Source organism: Solanum tuberosum, unplaced genomic scaffold, assembly GCF_000226075.1.
Source record: "Solanum tuberosum cultivar DM 1-3 516 R44 unplaced genomic scaffold, SolTub_3.0 scf00116, whole genome shotgun sequence".
Classification (NCBI taxonomy): Eukaryota; Viridiplantae; Streptophyta; class Magnoliopsida; order Solanales; family Solanaceae; genus Solanum; species Solanum tuberosum.
The window spans coordinates 897470-913355 of record NW_006239040.1 but is presented as its reverse complement, the minus strand read 5'-3'; the positions used below and the strand labels follow the sequence as shown (position 1 = coordinate 913355).

The 15886-nt window shown below is 34.8% G+C and overlaps 3 protein-coding genes across 3 annotated transcripts; all 3 read left to right on the top strand.

Annotated features, from left to right (window-relative positions):
• Nucleotides 1–460: 460 nt before the first annotated feature.
• Nucleotides 461–7575, top strand: LOC102581537 (DNA-directed RNA polymerase II subunit RPB2-like). The gene is made up of 25 exons (XM_006349996.2): nucleotides 461–757; nucleotides 1589–1810; nucleotides 1887–2177; nucleotides 2272–2469; nucleotides 2550–2614; nucleotides 2694–2780; nucleotides 2861–2981; nucleotides 3063–3107; nucleotides 3198–3335; nucleotides 3418–3490; nucleotides 3577–3653; nucleotides 3739–3846; nucleotides 3926–4042; nucleotides 4156–4311; nucleotides 4385–4489; nucleotides 4681–4806; nucleotides 5009–5086; nucleotides 5188–5283; nucleotides 5373–5488; nucleotides 5570–5639; nucleotides 5816–5869; nucleotides 5961–6104; nucleotides 6273–6572; nucleotides 6856–7278; nucleotides 7374–7575. Exons 1-25 carry the CDS (start codon nucleotides 461–463, stop codon nucleotides 7476–7478), a joined length of 3612 nt encoding a protein of 1203 aa, XP_006350058.1. The 3' UTR covers nucleotides 7479–7575.
• A 4810-nt stretch (nucleotides 7576–12385) lies between these two features.
• On the top strand, nucleotides 12386–15281 carry LOC102581200 (probable LRR receptor-like serine/threonine-protein kinase At4g36180). Its single transcript, XM_006349995.2, has one exon. It carries the CDS (start codon nucleotides 13443–13445, stop codon nucleotides 15177–15179), a length of 1737 nt encoding a protein of 578 aa, XP_006350057.1. The 5' UTR covers nucleotides 12386–13442; the 3' UTR covers nucleotides 15180–15281.
• LOC107061080 (receptor-like protein 12) lies at nucleotides 12486–13424 on the top strand. Its single transcript, XM_015309821.1, has one exon. The coding sequence runs from the start codon at nucleotides 12486–12488 to the stop codon at nucleotides 13422–13424; it is 939 nt and encodes a 312-aa protein (XP_015165307.1).
• Nucleotides 15282–15886: the final 605 nt, after the last annotated feature.

The window sequence follows — 15886 nt, the reverse complement described above, 5'->3', positions numbered from 1 at the left end:
ATATATATAACACTTGTCACTTACTTATTTGATGTGAATAAACACAATGCATAACTATATACTCCCATTTTGTTGAGATAAGTTCGTTCATTATACATTTTTGCTGAGAACAGATTTTTTTCGCCTATGAATCCTCCATAGCTATAGAACAGTTACTCCTTCCATTTCTCTGACCTTATAACTAACTCTATCTTCTTCTTCTCCGCAAATATTGAAAACCTAAATTCTGAAAACTCCCAGTTTCAGTTCTGCATCTTCTCGGAGAAGCAACAATGGAGTATTTCACCTAAAACTCAAATTTCTACGTAAATCGGACAATTTCTCGTCAAGTATTAGGGTTTAATATCCCCCAAAACGTTAACCGAAGAATAATCGAGGAATTATAAGAATTAATTGAGTAATTAGAAACAAAATTAGATCGTCTGTTTGTTGAAATCAATATTGTTATACTGGAATTATGATGTATGGAGATAATGAATATGTTGATGATAGAGATATGATGCAAGTAGAAGACGAAGGAGGAGAAGGAAGAGGTGATGGTGATGAAGATGAAGATGAGTCACAGGAGATAACTCAGGACGATGCATGGGCTGTTATTAGTTCATATTTTGAAGAAAAAGGACTTGTGAGGCAACAATTGGATTCGTTTGATGAGTTTATACAGAATACAATGCAGGAAATTGTTGATGAAACTGCTGATATCGAAATTCGGCCTGAATCTCAGCATAATCCTAGTCGTCAAGCTGATTTCGTGGAGGTTTTTTTTGTTCACACTCTTTAATTAAGTTCGTTTCATAATGGTGTTTATATTGCAGTGTTCTATGGATTTCCTGCGGGATAGGCTTAGTGGTCGTACTTGTACCTGTTTTCTTATCAGTAGTATTAGCAGTATTCTCGTAGTTCTTTGATTTCAATTATCACTTGTGCTTTAGTTATGCATTACACTGAGTATGTTGTTATTGGATTTGTAGTACATTGTGCTTAATGTCGGTTTAGTTGCATCTCTATAAGCAAATTAGAGAATAATAGCTTCATTGAATTGATTAATTTGTTCTAAACAACTGAAATCGAATCGTGATACAACAGCAGCACCTGAATCTCAAGCTAGTTGTGGTTGATTAAGTATTTTTTAGCTGCATTTCATTCCACTACTCAATAGAGATTCTCTACACCTAGCTTATACCTATCATTGCACTATCATACAATGTCTACTAAAATAGAAAACTCGTGTCGATTACTGGATCTAATGCAAGTGTTCCAACAGTGATTAGCATTAACAATAAGTCCTTGATTAACTGGCATTGCCTATACATATAGTTTGCTTCCATTATTAATTTACGCTAGGACGTAATATCTTAAATTGGAAAGGATGAAATGAGGAGAGTAAAGAAACAAATTACTCTTTCACTTTACCTGTATATACTTTTCTTTTCCAAATTTTGATCTGGATAGGCACTCATGAATGGTAATAAATTTTAAAAATTTACTTTCTGTTTTCTTACCATGTTATAATTCTGTAAATTTTAGTCTTGTATTACTCTTTGATGTTAAAATGATGATTTAAGTGTTTTTGGTTCTAATTTTGCAGACAATCTATAAGATCAAGTTTACTCAGATATACTTGAGTAGACCTATGATGACAGAGTCTGATGGAGAGACTAATACTTTGTTTCCAAAGGCTGCAAGGTTAAGAAACTTAACATACTCTTCCCCGCTATACGTTGATGTGAAGAAGGAAGTAATAAAGAAAGGTCATGACTATGAAGAAGTGACAGAAAATCAGGAATTTACCAAAGTTTTCATTGGAAAGGTAGTAAAATGTGGATGCATCAACTGATAGTATTAATATATTTTATTTGGGGATCCCTTAATGCTTTGAATTTCAGGTTCCTATAATGCTTCGATCAAGCTACTGCAGCTTGTATAACCTATCGGAGAAAGATTTGACAGAGTTGGGAGAGTGCCCTTATGATCAAGGTGGATACTTCATAGTCAATGGGAGTGAGAAAGTTCTGATTGCACAGGAAAAAATGAGCAATAATCATGTCTATGTATTCAAGAAAAGACAACCAAACAAGTATGCTTATGTGGCAGAAGTTCGGTCTATATCCGAGGGCCAAAACAAGGCACCTAGTGGCATGTTTGTTAGGATGCTTTCTAGGTCTAATTCTAAGGTTGTAAAACTTAACTCATTTCAAGAATAGTTACGTGCTTGTTGCCATAATTCAATTTGCTTTAGTTCTTAAGGAACTTTTCTCTGCTTTGTGACAGGGGGCGTATGGCCAATATATTCGTGCCACTCTTCCATACATACGGGCTGAAATTCCAATTATAGTTGTCTTCAGGGCATTAGGATTTGTAGCTGACAAGGATATATTGGCGCATATTTGTTATGATTTTGCTGACACTCAGATGATGGAATTACTTCGCCCTTCCTTGGAAGAAGCTTTCGTGATTCAAAATCAGCAGGTGGTGTTCTAGTTTTGTTGAGTTCTCGTGATAGTATCTTGTCATTTTAACTTAACTATTTATCTTATATATTTTGGTAGGTGGCACTTGACTATATTGGCAAAAGAGGATCTACTGTTGGTTTCACAAGAGAAAAGAGAATCAAGTTGGGAAATTCTTGATATTCAGTGCTGAAGCTTTTGTGCTTCTCGGTTTCTTAGAAGAACTTTTCATCTGTATTGCAGGTATGCCAAAGAGATTCTCCAAAGGGAAATGCTTCCACATGTTGGTACTAGAGAATATTGTGAAACTAAGAAAGCCTTCTATTTTGGGTGAGACTATGATCCTGGATTTGGAATTTGCAAAAATTGTTAAATAATTAATGACAGATAGTTGCATTCTTTTTTACCAGCTACATCATCCATCGTCTTTTACTCTGTGTACTGGGACGGAGGCCTGAAGATGATAGGGATCATTATGGAAACAAAAGACTGGATCTTGCTGGCCCTTTACTTGGTGGTTTATTCCGAATGGTCTGCAGTTTGTTGTAAATGTTTTGGTTGGACAAGCTAAGGAGAAGTTTCTACTTATAATAAATGTTGATATTTACGCAGCTATTCAGGAAGCTAACAAGGGATGTGAGATCCTATGTTCAAAAGGTTACTATCTTAGCTCCTTTTTGTGCTCTATCTATTTGCATATATGGAGCTTCTGTGAAATAAAGCAATCTACTTTTGTGGGCGAGCCAGTGTGTTGACGGTGGAAAGGATGTGAATTTGCAATTTGCCATTAAAGCAAAAACAATTACAAGTGGACTTAAGTATTCTCTTGCTACTGGGAACTGGGGACAAGCAAATGCTGCTGGTACCAGGGCAGGAGTTTCACAGGTGAGCTAATACTACTTGTATATACTTATTTTCTTTTTCATCGTTTCTCTTCTTACATTATTGTATACATATGCTTACACAGGTTTTGAATCGTTTGACATTTGCATCTACTCTTTCTCACTTGCGTAGATTGAACTCACCAATAGGGCGGGAGGGTAATTTTCTCTTGCTCTTAGAATTGACTTCATTTGTTCCTTTTGGTAGTTTCTTTGTCATCAATGTTGTATACCTTGGTAACCAGGTAAATTGGCAAAACCTAGACAGCTTCATAATTCTCATTGGGGAATGATGTGTCCAGCAGAAACGCCCGAAGGACAAGTAACATAATACACGACACTCATTTATTGATTAAGTTTGCATGATTTTATGAATATTACAACATTTTGTCTGCTTCTGATGTTAGGCATGTGGACTGGTAAAGAATCTTGCTTTAATGGTGTATATAACAGTAGGATCAGCAGCAAATCCAATTTTGGAGTTTCTAGAAGAGTGGAGTACAGAAAATTTTGAGGTGTGCAATTCCTGGAAGATGCTCATGGATCACAAAGTTCTAAATTTTGTGACAAGCTTATGACACTCTTTAACTTTAGGAAATATCTCCCGCGGTTATTCCCCAATCTACCAAGATTTTTGTAAATGGTTGTTGGGTTGGCATTCATCGTAATCCAGATCTGTTGGTTAGGACACTGAGACAGCTGAGGAGACAGGTTAATACCACATTAATTTCTTCCCTTTCTGATGTCAACATACTCTCGATTGATTGTTCCTGTAAGTTCTAGATATTTGAGTTATGAGAATTTTGACATTTGTTCTCTTTTAGGTTGATGTTAATACTGAAGTTGGAGTTGTCCGCAATATAAATCTGAAGGAACTGAGGCTGTATACAGATTATGGACGTTGTAGTAGGCCGTTATTCATAGTTGATAAAAAGAGATTGAGGATAAAGAAGAAGGATATTGTCGCACTGCAAATGAGGGTATATACTGTTTAGCAAGATTGTTACATTCTATATTTGTTAGTCCCATTGATCTTGCTTGTGCTGATTTCAGGAGTCAACTGAAGATTCTGGCTGGCATGATCTTGTGGCGAAAGGATATATTGAGTATGTTGATACTGAGGAGGAAGAGACTACAATGATCGCAATGACCATAAATGTAAGAAGTCATGAACTACACCTAGCTATACAATGTATTATTCCTAGTACTGACCAAAAAAAATGTTGCTGCCCGTTGAAGCTTAATCATCCATTTCTTGAGTTTTAGGTTCTTCTTATTCAGGAAGAGATAGAGTTAGTGTTCTCAGACTCAGAATTTCTTTAAAACTATTTTCATGTTTAATGTTTTAGGATCTTACAAATTCAAGGCTGAACCCAGATGAGGCTTATGCGGAGACCTACACACACTGTGAAATCCATCCATCTTTGATATTGGGAGTGTGCGCTTCAATCATACCATTTCCAGATCATAACCAGGTGAATCAATATGTTTTGTGAGTCCCTTTGGGTACATTTGATAAAAATAAGTTACTGTATTTTATGGTATGTCTTCGATACATATTTAGTCAAGTCTGTACACCATCTTAATCTACATTCCTTCTCAAATAGTATCTGTTTTCCTCTATTAAACCCTTCCATTGGCTTCTGCTTTATTGTCTTTAATTTTGACGTGTTGCAGTCCCCTCGTAACACATATCAATCCGCTATGGGAAAGCAAGCAATGGGGATTTATGTCACCAATTACCAATTTCGGATGGTAGGCTATGTTTTCTCTGTTCTGCGAGCTTTCCTTTGTTCTTCAGGCACTTTCCAGAATTAAGTGTTCGCGTTCTTGATTATTTCTGATTTAAATAACAGGATACATTGGCCTATGTACTGTATTATCCACAAAAGCCTCTTGTTACTACGCGAGCTATGGAGCATTTGCATTTCAGGCAGCTTCCAGCTGGCATTGTAATTAAGCACCAGCTTATTGCTTGTTTTCATTCTTAACTTTCTTGCTTTATAGTGATAATAATCTTTTCCTGTTGGATTTGCAAAAGAATGCCATTGTTGCCATTACCTGCTATTCTGGCTATAACCAAGAAGATTCCATCATCATGAATCAATCTTCAATTGACCGTGGCTTCTTCCGCTCTCTATTTTTCCGTTCATATAGGTATGTAAGTTTCATTTCTACTTCATATTATCTGCTGTTTCTTCCTCTGATCAAGCTCCTGTCTCCCTTTACCGTCAATAGGGATGAAGAGAAAAAGATGGGAACGCTTGTTAAAGAGGATTTTGGGCGTCCTGATAGAGAACATACCATGGTTGGTTCTTTATTTTGGTCACTCTCTTCCTCCCCATCCCATCCCTTGTTCTAAGGACATTATTTACGACAAATGAAGAAAAGAAATAAACAATAAAGATAATAGGTGTGTTTTTTATAAGAGTAAATCTATCTTCTACTTGTATAATGTTGGATTATGGTTGCTATTTCTTGCAGGGAATGCGACATGGAAATTACGATAAATTAGAAGATGACGGATTTGCACCTCCTGTTAGTATTACTATCAAACACGAATTCATCATTCTGATTCACTAATATGTGCTTGAAATTTTAATCACTGGTAAGTTCTTACTGATGCCAGGGAACAAGAGTTTCTGGTGATGATGTCATTATTGGAAAGACCACACCTATTTCTCAAGATGAGGCTCAAGGACAATCTGCAAGATACACGCGCAAAGACCATAGTACCAGTCTACGACATAGTGAAACTGGAATTGTGGATCAGGTCCTCCTGCTAGTTATTTGTGCTTCAATTTTCCTATCTCTTCCACAATTAGGGGAACTCATCTCTGAACGAGAACTCTTTTTTTCACATTTCTTGTTGGCCATTTTATTTCAACTTTAATCATTTGTTAACTGTCTTGTTGATAAGTTGTTTCCTTGCTTTCTATAGGTTCTTTTGACAACAAATGCAGATGGATTGAGATTTGTCAAAATAAGGATGAGATCTGTCAGAATTCCACAGATTGGAGACAAATTCAGCAGCCGGCATGGACAAAAAGGAACCATTGGAATGACTTATACACAAGAAGACATGCCATGGTCCGCTGAAGGCATCACCCCAGATATTATTGTGAATCCACATGCTATCCCTTCTCGTATGACAATAGGTCAGCTAGTTGAGTGCATCATGGGGAAGGTTGCTTCTCACATTGGAAGGGAAGGAGATGCTACCCCTTTCACTGATGTTACTGTAAGTTCAGGAAGTCTCTTCTGGAAAACAAAGTTTTCATATAATTGTAAAAGCAATTGAGACAATACAAATCTTCAGATTTATATAATAAATGAGACGAAAACTGTCTTTGAGTTAATACATTTCGAGATGAAAAAATGTACCAGGAGGTTCCTGAACTATTGGTTTATCAAATTCTATTAGGGGTTAATACTAATTCATGAATATGAGATGCCAATCACTTAGAAGTTTTTTGATTATATGGGAGATTGAATATGAATTATTAATCATTCAATACTTTCAGGTGGATAGTATCAGCAAAACTCTACTCCAGTGTGGCTATCAGATGCGTGGTTTTGAGAGAATGTATAATGGTCATACAGGTCGTATACTAAGTGCAATGATATTCTTGGGGCCAACTTACTACCAGAGATTGAAGCACATGGTGGATGACAAGATCCATTCTCGTGGCCGTGGTCCTGTGCAGATTCTCACTAGGCAGCCTGCTGAAGGGAGATCTCGCGATGGAGGACTACGATTTGGGGAGATGGAACGTGACTGTATGATAGCTCATGGAGCTGCACACTTCCTTAAAGAGAGACTGTTTGATCAAAGTGATGCTTACAGAATTCACGTATGCCAGCAATGTGGTTTAATGGCTATTGCTAATCTGAAAAAGATGTCATTCGAGTGCAGATCTTGTAGGAATAAAACTGACAATGTTCAGGTACAATCCCTCCTCCTCTTCCTGCACCACTTGTTTAACTGCAATATCCATATTGTTAAAGATCGTAAAACTTAAAACGTTTTCTGAATGTGTAGGTGTATATTCCCTATGCCTGCAAGCTTCTGATTCAAGAGCTCATGTCAATGGCTATTGCCCCAAGAATGCTTACAAAGGAATTGAAACCATCAAATGGAAAGTAAGCATCCTGACAGCACCACTTCTTTCACACTCCAGTTCTGCACTTGGTCATCACACATCTATCTACTGGACTAAATAAAGATGTTTCAGACTCCAAACTCGTTCCTATTGTTCTCAATAGCTTATGCGTCTACGTTAAAGAGGATGGAAATCGGTAGAACTTGTGACTTACGCGAAATACTCTTATCCTCACAAGTAATGACATGATCCAGAAACAAACTTAGGATCTTTTTGGACGTGTTTTCCTATTTTTCAAAATATTGTTTGGTTATAACATTGGACTGGCTTTGACCAGCTTCAAGTGAAATGCAATTCGACTTCAAAATGTTAAAACTTCTTTTTCTAATTTTCAACCAAATCTATGTCCAAATGACTTATTATCACCTCTTTTTAATTGTCTGATCTTCACAAGATTGAAGGATGCAGACTTGTTATATTAAGGTTATACTTAAAAATAAGACTTATGGGAAACTCAATGTATTACTAAAAAAGTGAACAGAAGGATAACAATAAGATAACAGCAAAATAAGAGTACAATTTTCTACTAGAACATAAAAATAACATCTTCATCAAGAACTTGCTCAATATGAAATAGAATCCAGCTTGTCCAGTGTCTTCTCAAGATCTTCTTTAAGGCTACGAATTGCTATCTTAAGCTCCTCCACATTTTCCAACAATTCATCTTTAACAACTGAGAAAAACTGCATTCAGCATTGCAGTGCTGCAAAATCAACGGACTATTAGTATAACAAAATTATATTCCCAAGTACAACTAACAACTCTTATCAAGAAGCTGCAACCAAATAAAACACACAAAAATGGAAATGTACCATAGGACATGCAAAATAAACTTGTTTCTCAGTTGCTCGAGGAACTGTTCCTTGGAGCACATCCAGTAATTCGTTGAGGTTGGATGGTATCTCAGTTACTTTATCCTCCGTAGCTGTAGAAACTGCTCCTGTGGGCAAGGCCTGCATTTCATTGGAGTCTGACAGTTCAATGTTTTCAGCAGATGAAGCATTTGATGATGGCGGGGAAAAAACAACTGGTAATTCAGAGACTAGTTGAGCAGCATCATTCATTCCTTCAACTGCCTCAGTAGATTGATCATGGATCATGACATTGTTTTCTTCTTCCTTAATACTCTCATTGGACATCACGTTCACGGAGACTAATGGAGCAGTGTCTTTCTTTACCTCATGAGGTTCAACATCAGACTCTACACTTCCAACAATGCAACTAGAATTCTGAGACTCTTTCAAAATTTCTTTATCTTGATCATTTGTATTAACATTCAACAAAGGCTCTTCATTTGCTTCAATAACATTATCCATCACAGAAACATCAGCAACTACTCCTATATCGCGCTTGCCAACAGTATCTGCTTCATTTGCTGCCAATACTTCCACATCAGTCGCCACACCAGGCACGACAACAGGTACATCCCTAAAAAAGAACCCTCTATCTTTATCATAGTCCAAAATAGAATTATCATTATCATAAATTAGATCATGGTACCTTTCAAAATTTTCCTCAGGCTTCATGACATCAGATATTAGCTCATTTTCTTGTGAAATTCCACTAGATTCAACATTTTCCATAATGCAACCAGTAGCCTTAGACAAAACAGGATCATCATTTGACACTAAAATATCCTCATTAGATGTAACATCCACTTCATTATTTTCTTGAACAGTATTAGAATTATCAGATACTTCTTCAATTGTGTTCTTAACTTCATTCAAATCAACCCCTTCAATCAATTTCGTAGAAACTGTTGTTAACAACGCGTGAAAAAAAAACAGTAATCAGAAAAAAGAAATTTATTTAAGTTGTAAAATTAGAACAGATAAGAAATGTACCATCAGTTTCTTTTGCCTGTGCCTTAAATTCATTAGGAACTTGTACTATTATATTCTTGGCTTTGTCCAATTCCTTGTCAACAGAAGTTGCTTCATGCCAAACAGCCCCTTTAGCCAATTCTTCAATTGGTATAGTCACTTTGACAACAGAAACTGTAGTAAACTCTGCATGAAAGAAAAAAATCACCAAAAAAAAATAAAATCACATCAACTAGAATTTGTTGCAAGAGTTATTCAAAATTGTACTACAAAATCTGTATTGTTTATTTAGTTCATGTCTAGTTAAGATTCATAATCGTGTTCATATAGGAACACACATTCTAGTTTCATACTGTTATGAATAGGGACGTTACAAACTATTTCCATCTAGTAAAAAAATAGTGGAGAATTGTAGCACATATTCAAAGATTTACCAAGTTATGAACAAACTATTTGGAAAATCACACTCTGTGTTTATTAGGAACTTATTTTTACATCACATAGACAATTTACCTTGTATTTATGTATGAACACTTTTCATATACTATTTTATACAAAGTATAACATTATATTTTAGTCTGTGTGACGTAATATTTTATGTTTGGATCATTTATATTAGAAAAGATAAGAGAATGGAATTTTTAAAAAGAACAAAATTACCTTCATTTTGTTTTGTTTCATTCTTCCTCTTGGCAGCTCTCCTCTTTTTTGGACCAGATGGCATTTTTGTTTCTACTTTTTCTCACAATTTATTTTAGATTATTAATATATGATGAAGAATAATTAGAAAGGGTGTTGTGTATATATAGGTAATTATAATAAGTCTCTTAAAATTCTGTGACTGTTTTAGTTGAACTAATTAAATAAGGACTAGTTCATGAACGGTTGATTGCACTTCCCATTAATCTTAATTAAAGTGTAATTTTCCTTATTCCCTAAAATTGTTGGGAATATAGAAGAAGAAAAAAGGTGATGCAAATGACTTGACTGAACAAAAAATTGATTATACAAATATAATCTAAAAAAAATATTAAAAATAAATAAATAGAAACATGAAGTAGAAATTTGCAGTCAGCTATTCTTTGGGTGCACATTAGGTAAATCTATTTTTGTGCAATGACTAACAAGGAAATCGATCTTCGACGTTCCTTATATAATACCATCTGCACCAATTCAGCCATCCTTACCAATTCAGCCATCTTTATGCCTCTAATTTAATTCTTGCTAATGAGTTCTGTGAGAATTGTCTTTTCCTTACATTTCTAGGCTTAAAGTGAACAACTTTCTTTAAAATTTTAAGTAAAAATAAAGATATATTGAAATGTTTATGCTTTTTCACCACAGTATCTTTTTGAGTGCTTTCCTTTGTGTGTGAGTTACAAGGAGGACTTTACGTTTTTGGCATTTGACTTTGGTGTCTTTTATCATTTACATTTATTTTCTAATAATTACGATGATAATTGTTTTTTCATTATAATTTTTTAAAAATTAATACTTTAGATAATGCTACACAATACACTCGATGAAGAGAAAGTACAATTAAACATCATTTGTTTCCATTTAATAAAGATTTGTATCTGAATAGTTTAAAGTTTAGACGTTAGACCATTAAATGTATTTATTTTTATCAAAATGAACACCCTTTATCATACATTAAGAACCATTTCAATTAAGTGAAATATATTAAAAACTAAAATGAACATATTTATTATACATTAAGGACCATTTCAATCAAATGAAAAACATTAGGAACCAAAATAAAGTATTACTAATACATTAAAGACTATTTTAGTCATTTTCTCTAGTTTTGCAAAACTATGGCGAAAATTTATGAATTTCTGTTGTGAAAATGAGAGAGAGAGTGTGTTATTGTAATAATTTTATGAAGTTTTGAATTCCAGAGAGTTTATATTTTGATGATTTACAGTAACATTTGAATTGACTTTAAAATTAATTAAATTTATTTTTAAGCAATTTTTGACTTTTGGAAGTGTTTGACAAATATAAAAATAACTTAAAATAGGTTTAAAATGACTTAAAATAAACTATAAACCAAAAGTAGATCTCTTCTTACTTTTTTGTTTTTTTGATTGAAAAATAATTTAAGTTTGACTTTTTTATTTTTGACTTAAAAACTACTTGAAACTGTTTGTACTTTTTGGTATTCTATTTTTTCTTTTGTATTTTTTTTTTAATTTAAATTTGTCTTCTAGGCTAATTTGGATGGAACCATTGGCACATTATTTTCCATGAGGTCCATTCAAATTTGGCTGTTAGTTTTGCTTAGGTGGATTTTGCATTTTGTCTATAAATAATTGTAATTGGTGCGTGTATAGTGGTTTGAGATTTTTTCTCTCTCGTCTTATTCGATTGTTTGTCTTTTTTTTTTATTTTTTATTTTTAAAAAAAACATTCTATTTCTTTTTTCACTTCATATTATCATATATCGACATCTTTTTTTTATTGGTAAATACTAAATAAATTTATCACCACAAGTAGTCTCATCACTCAGTCAAAATACCCGTCACACCTCTATAAGTAAAATATCTCAGAATTAAATTCTCCCTTACAAAATACTCCGTTGGTTTATCCAGAATTAATTTGACCAACTTTCAGATATTAATTTGATATTTTAAAATTAAAATATATATTGTCAAAAATTATATAGAAAATATTATATTGCATTTTTTCTTATAACTTAAAATGTTGATAAAAAGTTGAGAGAGCTTAACCTCTAAAAAAGGAAATTTGTAACAATTAAAAAGGAACAAAGAGAGTATATCTTTACTCAGAGGCGGAGCTAGGTGGAGGTTCATGGGTTCGAACGAACCCGATAGCTTTTCCGTAGACCTTGTAATTGTACTAAAAAATTAATTAAATATATATGTATATTAATTTGTGAACCCTAACAATATTGATTGATGGTTCTAAAGAAAAATTTAGAACAACAAACTCTTAATCTTAGCTCCGCCTCTGTCTTTACCTTTTGGTGTGTGTGTGGGGCACAAAAATGTCATGCAGAAATTGTGTTAACAAGAAAAAAATTGCAATATCTTGGTAACCCGAGAAACACGTATAGAGTATACTCCTCAAGTCAACAAAGAGCAATTTAATTACTTCATCAAAAATTTGTGTCTCTAATTATTGATCTGAATTTCATTACAACTCATGGAAGGTGTAGCTTTAGTACTTTCACTTCTCCTTATTGTTGTTAATTTAGATGGATTTTCTTGTGTTTATTCAGGAAGTCATTGCATTGAGAGTGAAAAAAATGCTCTTATTAAGTTCAGCCAAGGTTTCAAGAATCCGTCACAAAGTATGTTATCTTGGATGTTTGACGAAAACTGCTGCAGCTGGAAAGGTGTTGAATGTGACAACAAAACCGGGCACGTGATCACTCTTGATCTACATAAGCAATTCTTGCAAGGTGAGTTCAGGACTTCTTTACTTGGTTTGCCTCATTTAAGGCACTTAGACATGAGCCACATTGATTTCCTTGGGGAACGGATTCCTGAGTTTATTTCCAGTTTTAAGGACCTGGAGTATCTCAATTTGTCTAAAACGAATTTTAGGGGAATGATTCCTGAACATCTTGGGAATCTGTCGCGGTTGCAGTTTCTTGATCTGAGTGGTGATTTTTCACTCCAGGTTAATAACCTTGAATGGATTCACTCCCTCTTCTCTATGAAGATTCTTGATTTGAGTGGTGTTGACATGAGAAACGCGGAAAACTGGCTACATGACATCAATTTGTTAAGTTCTCTCTCTGAATTACGTTTGTCTGCTTGTCAGCTTACTACATTTCCTGAATTGCTTCCGACTTCTGTGAATTTCACATCCCTTCGGATTCTTGATCTTTCATTAAACTATTTTAATACTAGGATTCCTAGCTGGTTGTTCAACACAAGCCACAATCTTGTTTACCTTAATCTTTCGAGAAGTCAGCTGAACGGTTCACTTCCAAATGCCTTTGGCAACATGCGTTCACTTAGAGTTCTTGATCTTTCTGGGAAGTCTCTCCTAGGCAACAGTCCACATTCGTTTGAGAAAATGAGTTCACTTACGGGCTATTTACCACCAACCCTGCCATCAAAGCTGAAATACTAGGATATTTCTGATAATCAAATGGAAGGTCCTTTAGCAAGAAGCATCACACAACTTAAGCAATTAGTTGTCCTCAATGTTGCTCGGAACTCTTTCAAGGACTCGATTACAGAACATTTCTTGAATATAACTCATTTGAGAGTGTTAGACTTGTCATCTAACTCATTTATTTTCAATGTAAGCGCAACTTGGATGCCTCGTTTTCAACTTGACTCTCTAAGCCTGCAGTTTTGCGGACTTGGTGCACAGTTTCCCCAGTGGATTCAGACACAAAAAGAGTTGTCATTTATTGATATCTCTCGCACCGATATCTCAGGTGAAGTGCCCGATTGGTTCTGGAATTTTTCTGCCAAGGTTTATCACATAGACCTTTCAGGAAACAATTTCAGTGGAGAAATCCCTGAATTTACAGAAAGAGTTTGTCTTGCAAAATTGGACCTGAGTGATAACAATTTTCATGGTCCTTTGCCTCATTTTTCACCCAAGATGATGACGTTGATTTTGGCAAGGAATTCGTTTAATGGTACCATTGCCCCTGTATGTGAATCACTTGTCATGAATAACTCTCTGAGTCTTCTAGACCTATCTTCAAATTTTCTATCAGGACAACTTTCAGATTGTTGGAGATATGGGAAGAATCTGCAAGGATTGAATTTAGGCCATAATGATCTATCAGGGGAGATACCTCATTCGATTGGAGATCTTACTAACCTCTTCTTTTTGCAATTGCAGAACAACAGTTTCTCCAAAAATCTTCCTTCATCATTGAAGAACATAACTGGACTAAAAATTCTTGATGTTTCTGAAAATAGTTTATCTGGGAATATACCATTTTGGTTAGGGGAGAATTTACATGCTCTTGAGATTCTTATATTAAGCAGAAACAACTATGACGGAATTATTCCCAGGGAGATTTGCCAGCTTAAATACCTATGTATTTTGGACCTTAGTTCCAACGCACTATCAGGAGTCATTCCAAGGTGTCTTGATAATCTCCACACCATGTCCGGAGAAGAGGAAGCCCCATCCTTTACTAATGGACCCTATGCAAATTACAGGATTCATGGAATGCTCGTTCGTAATGGATACTTTAAGGAGTTCATTTTTAGCTGGCCCCGGATAGCAATTGATCTAGCAAAGAACCATTTATCAGGGGAAATTCCTGTGGAAATCACCAGGCTTACTGCACTGAGGGGCTTGAATTTATCAAGTAACAATTTCAGAGGAGCAATTCCAGGTGACATTCACAACTTGCAACTTTTGGAGTCTCTAGATCTTTCCAGGAATCAGCTGTCATGCTCCTTTCCTCCCCGTATGGGACATCTTATGTTTCTTGAGGTCGCGAATTTTTCTTTCAATGATTTGACAGGAGAAATTCCAGTTGGAGGTCAATTCGCCACCTTTGAGAGTACTTCTTATGTTGGGAATGCAAACTTGTGTGGATTCCCAGTCTCACGATTCTGCTCGGATCATTTACATGAGGACATGGTTCACTGTAGTAACAATAATCAGGAGGTTCAGGCCATTGAACACGAAGAAAACAACAACTGGCTCGATGAATTTTCGTTCTACATTAGTATGGGAATTGGATTCAATACAGGTTTCTGGTTATTTTGGGTTACTTTAATGTTGAAAGAGTCATGGAGATATGCCTATATGAGGTTCCTGGAAAACATGGGCAATAAGATATATGTCTTTGCTGCCATCAGATTGAAAAATATTCAAGCAGCAAAGAGGCTGACAAATTTCCCAAATTAAGCTGCTTCTCTTTACTATTCTCTGTTTCTTTTTTTTCCTTTCTGTCTCTTCTTATATTTTGGTTTTGTATCATCTTTTTAGTTGCAACTTGTTTTGTATCTTATTTTAAATATATATAATATAATGTTTGGTTTTTATGTTACTCAAATTTTATTGTGTTATATGTTAAACTCCTTATGTAATGATGAAAAATGTGATTTTGGGTTAGTAATTGATTTGGTGGAATTGCACATTTACTTTTTTTTTCTTTCCTTATATCCTACCTTTATATATTTACCTTCTAACCTTTTATTTGGTACCCTTCATTATAAGATTATTCTTCAAATTGTTTGTACATAACATTATGAAATAATAGAAGATATATAATCTATTCATTTGTTATCTATATATATATTTTTGAATAAATCGGTTAGGTTTGGGTAAATGATCAAAATGAACACCCTTTTTTCATACATTAATATAACATCCGGCAATTTGAAATAGCTAAGAAGAAGTTTAGAATTTGAAAATTTTCATTTTTGAAAAGGATTTGAAAATCTGGGAAATTTGGCTAAGTATGGAAATCAGTGATTTTTGGCCAACTTTGAGCAGTCATAACTTCCAGATCAGGATGAGTTAGGAGTAGTTCCAGTTATGGTTGTGAATCTTGTGGAATGATCTTTCCAACGCCGCCGAGTTTTCTCAATTCCGAGTTCGTATGAGCGAGT

Excerpts from the sequence above, each read along its gene's own strand:
- LOC102581537 (XM_006349996.2), top strand. The coding sequence starts at position 461 with ATGTATGGAGATAATGAATATGTTGATGATAGAGATATGATGCAAGTA. Across the intron at positions 6,573-6,855 it reads CCCCTTTCACTGATGTTACT|GTGGATAGTATCAGCAAAAC; the intron begins GTAAGTTCAGGA and ends CAATACTTTCAG. Across the intron at positions 7,279-7,373 it reads ATAAAACTGACAATGTTCAG|GTGTATATTCCCTATGCCTG; the intron begins GTACAATCCCTC and ends CTGAATGTGTAG.
- LOC107061080 (XM_015309821.1), top strand. The coding sequence starts at position 12,486 with ATGGAAGGTGTAGCTTTAGTACTTTCACTTCTCCTTATTGTTGTTAAT.
- LOC102581200 (XM_006349995.2), top strand. The coding sequence starts at position 13,443 with ATGGAAGGTCCTTTAGCAAGAAGCATCACACAACTTAAGCAATTAGTT.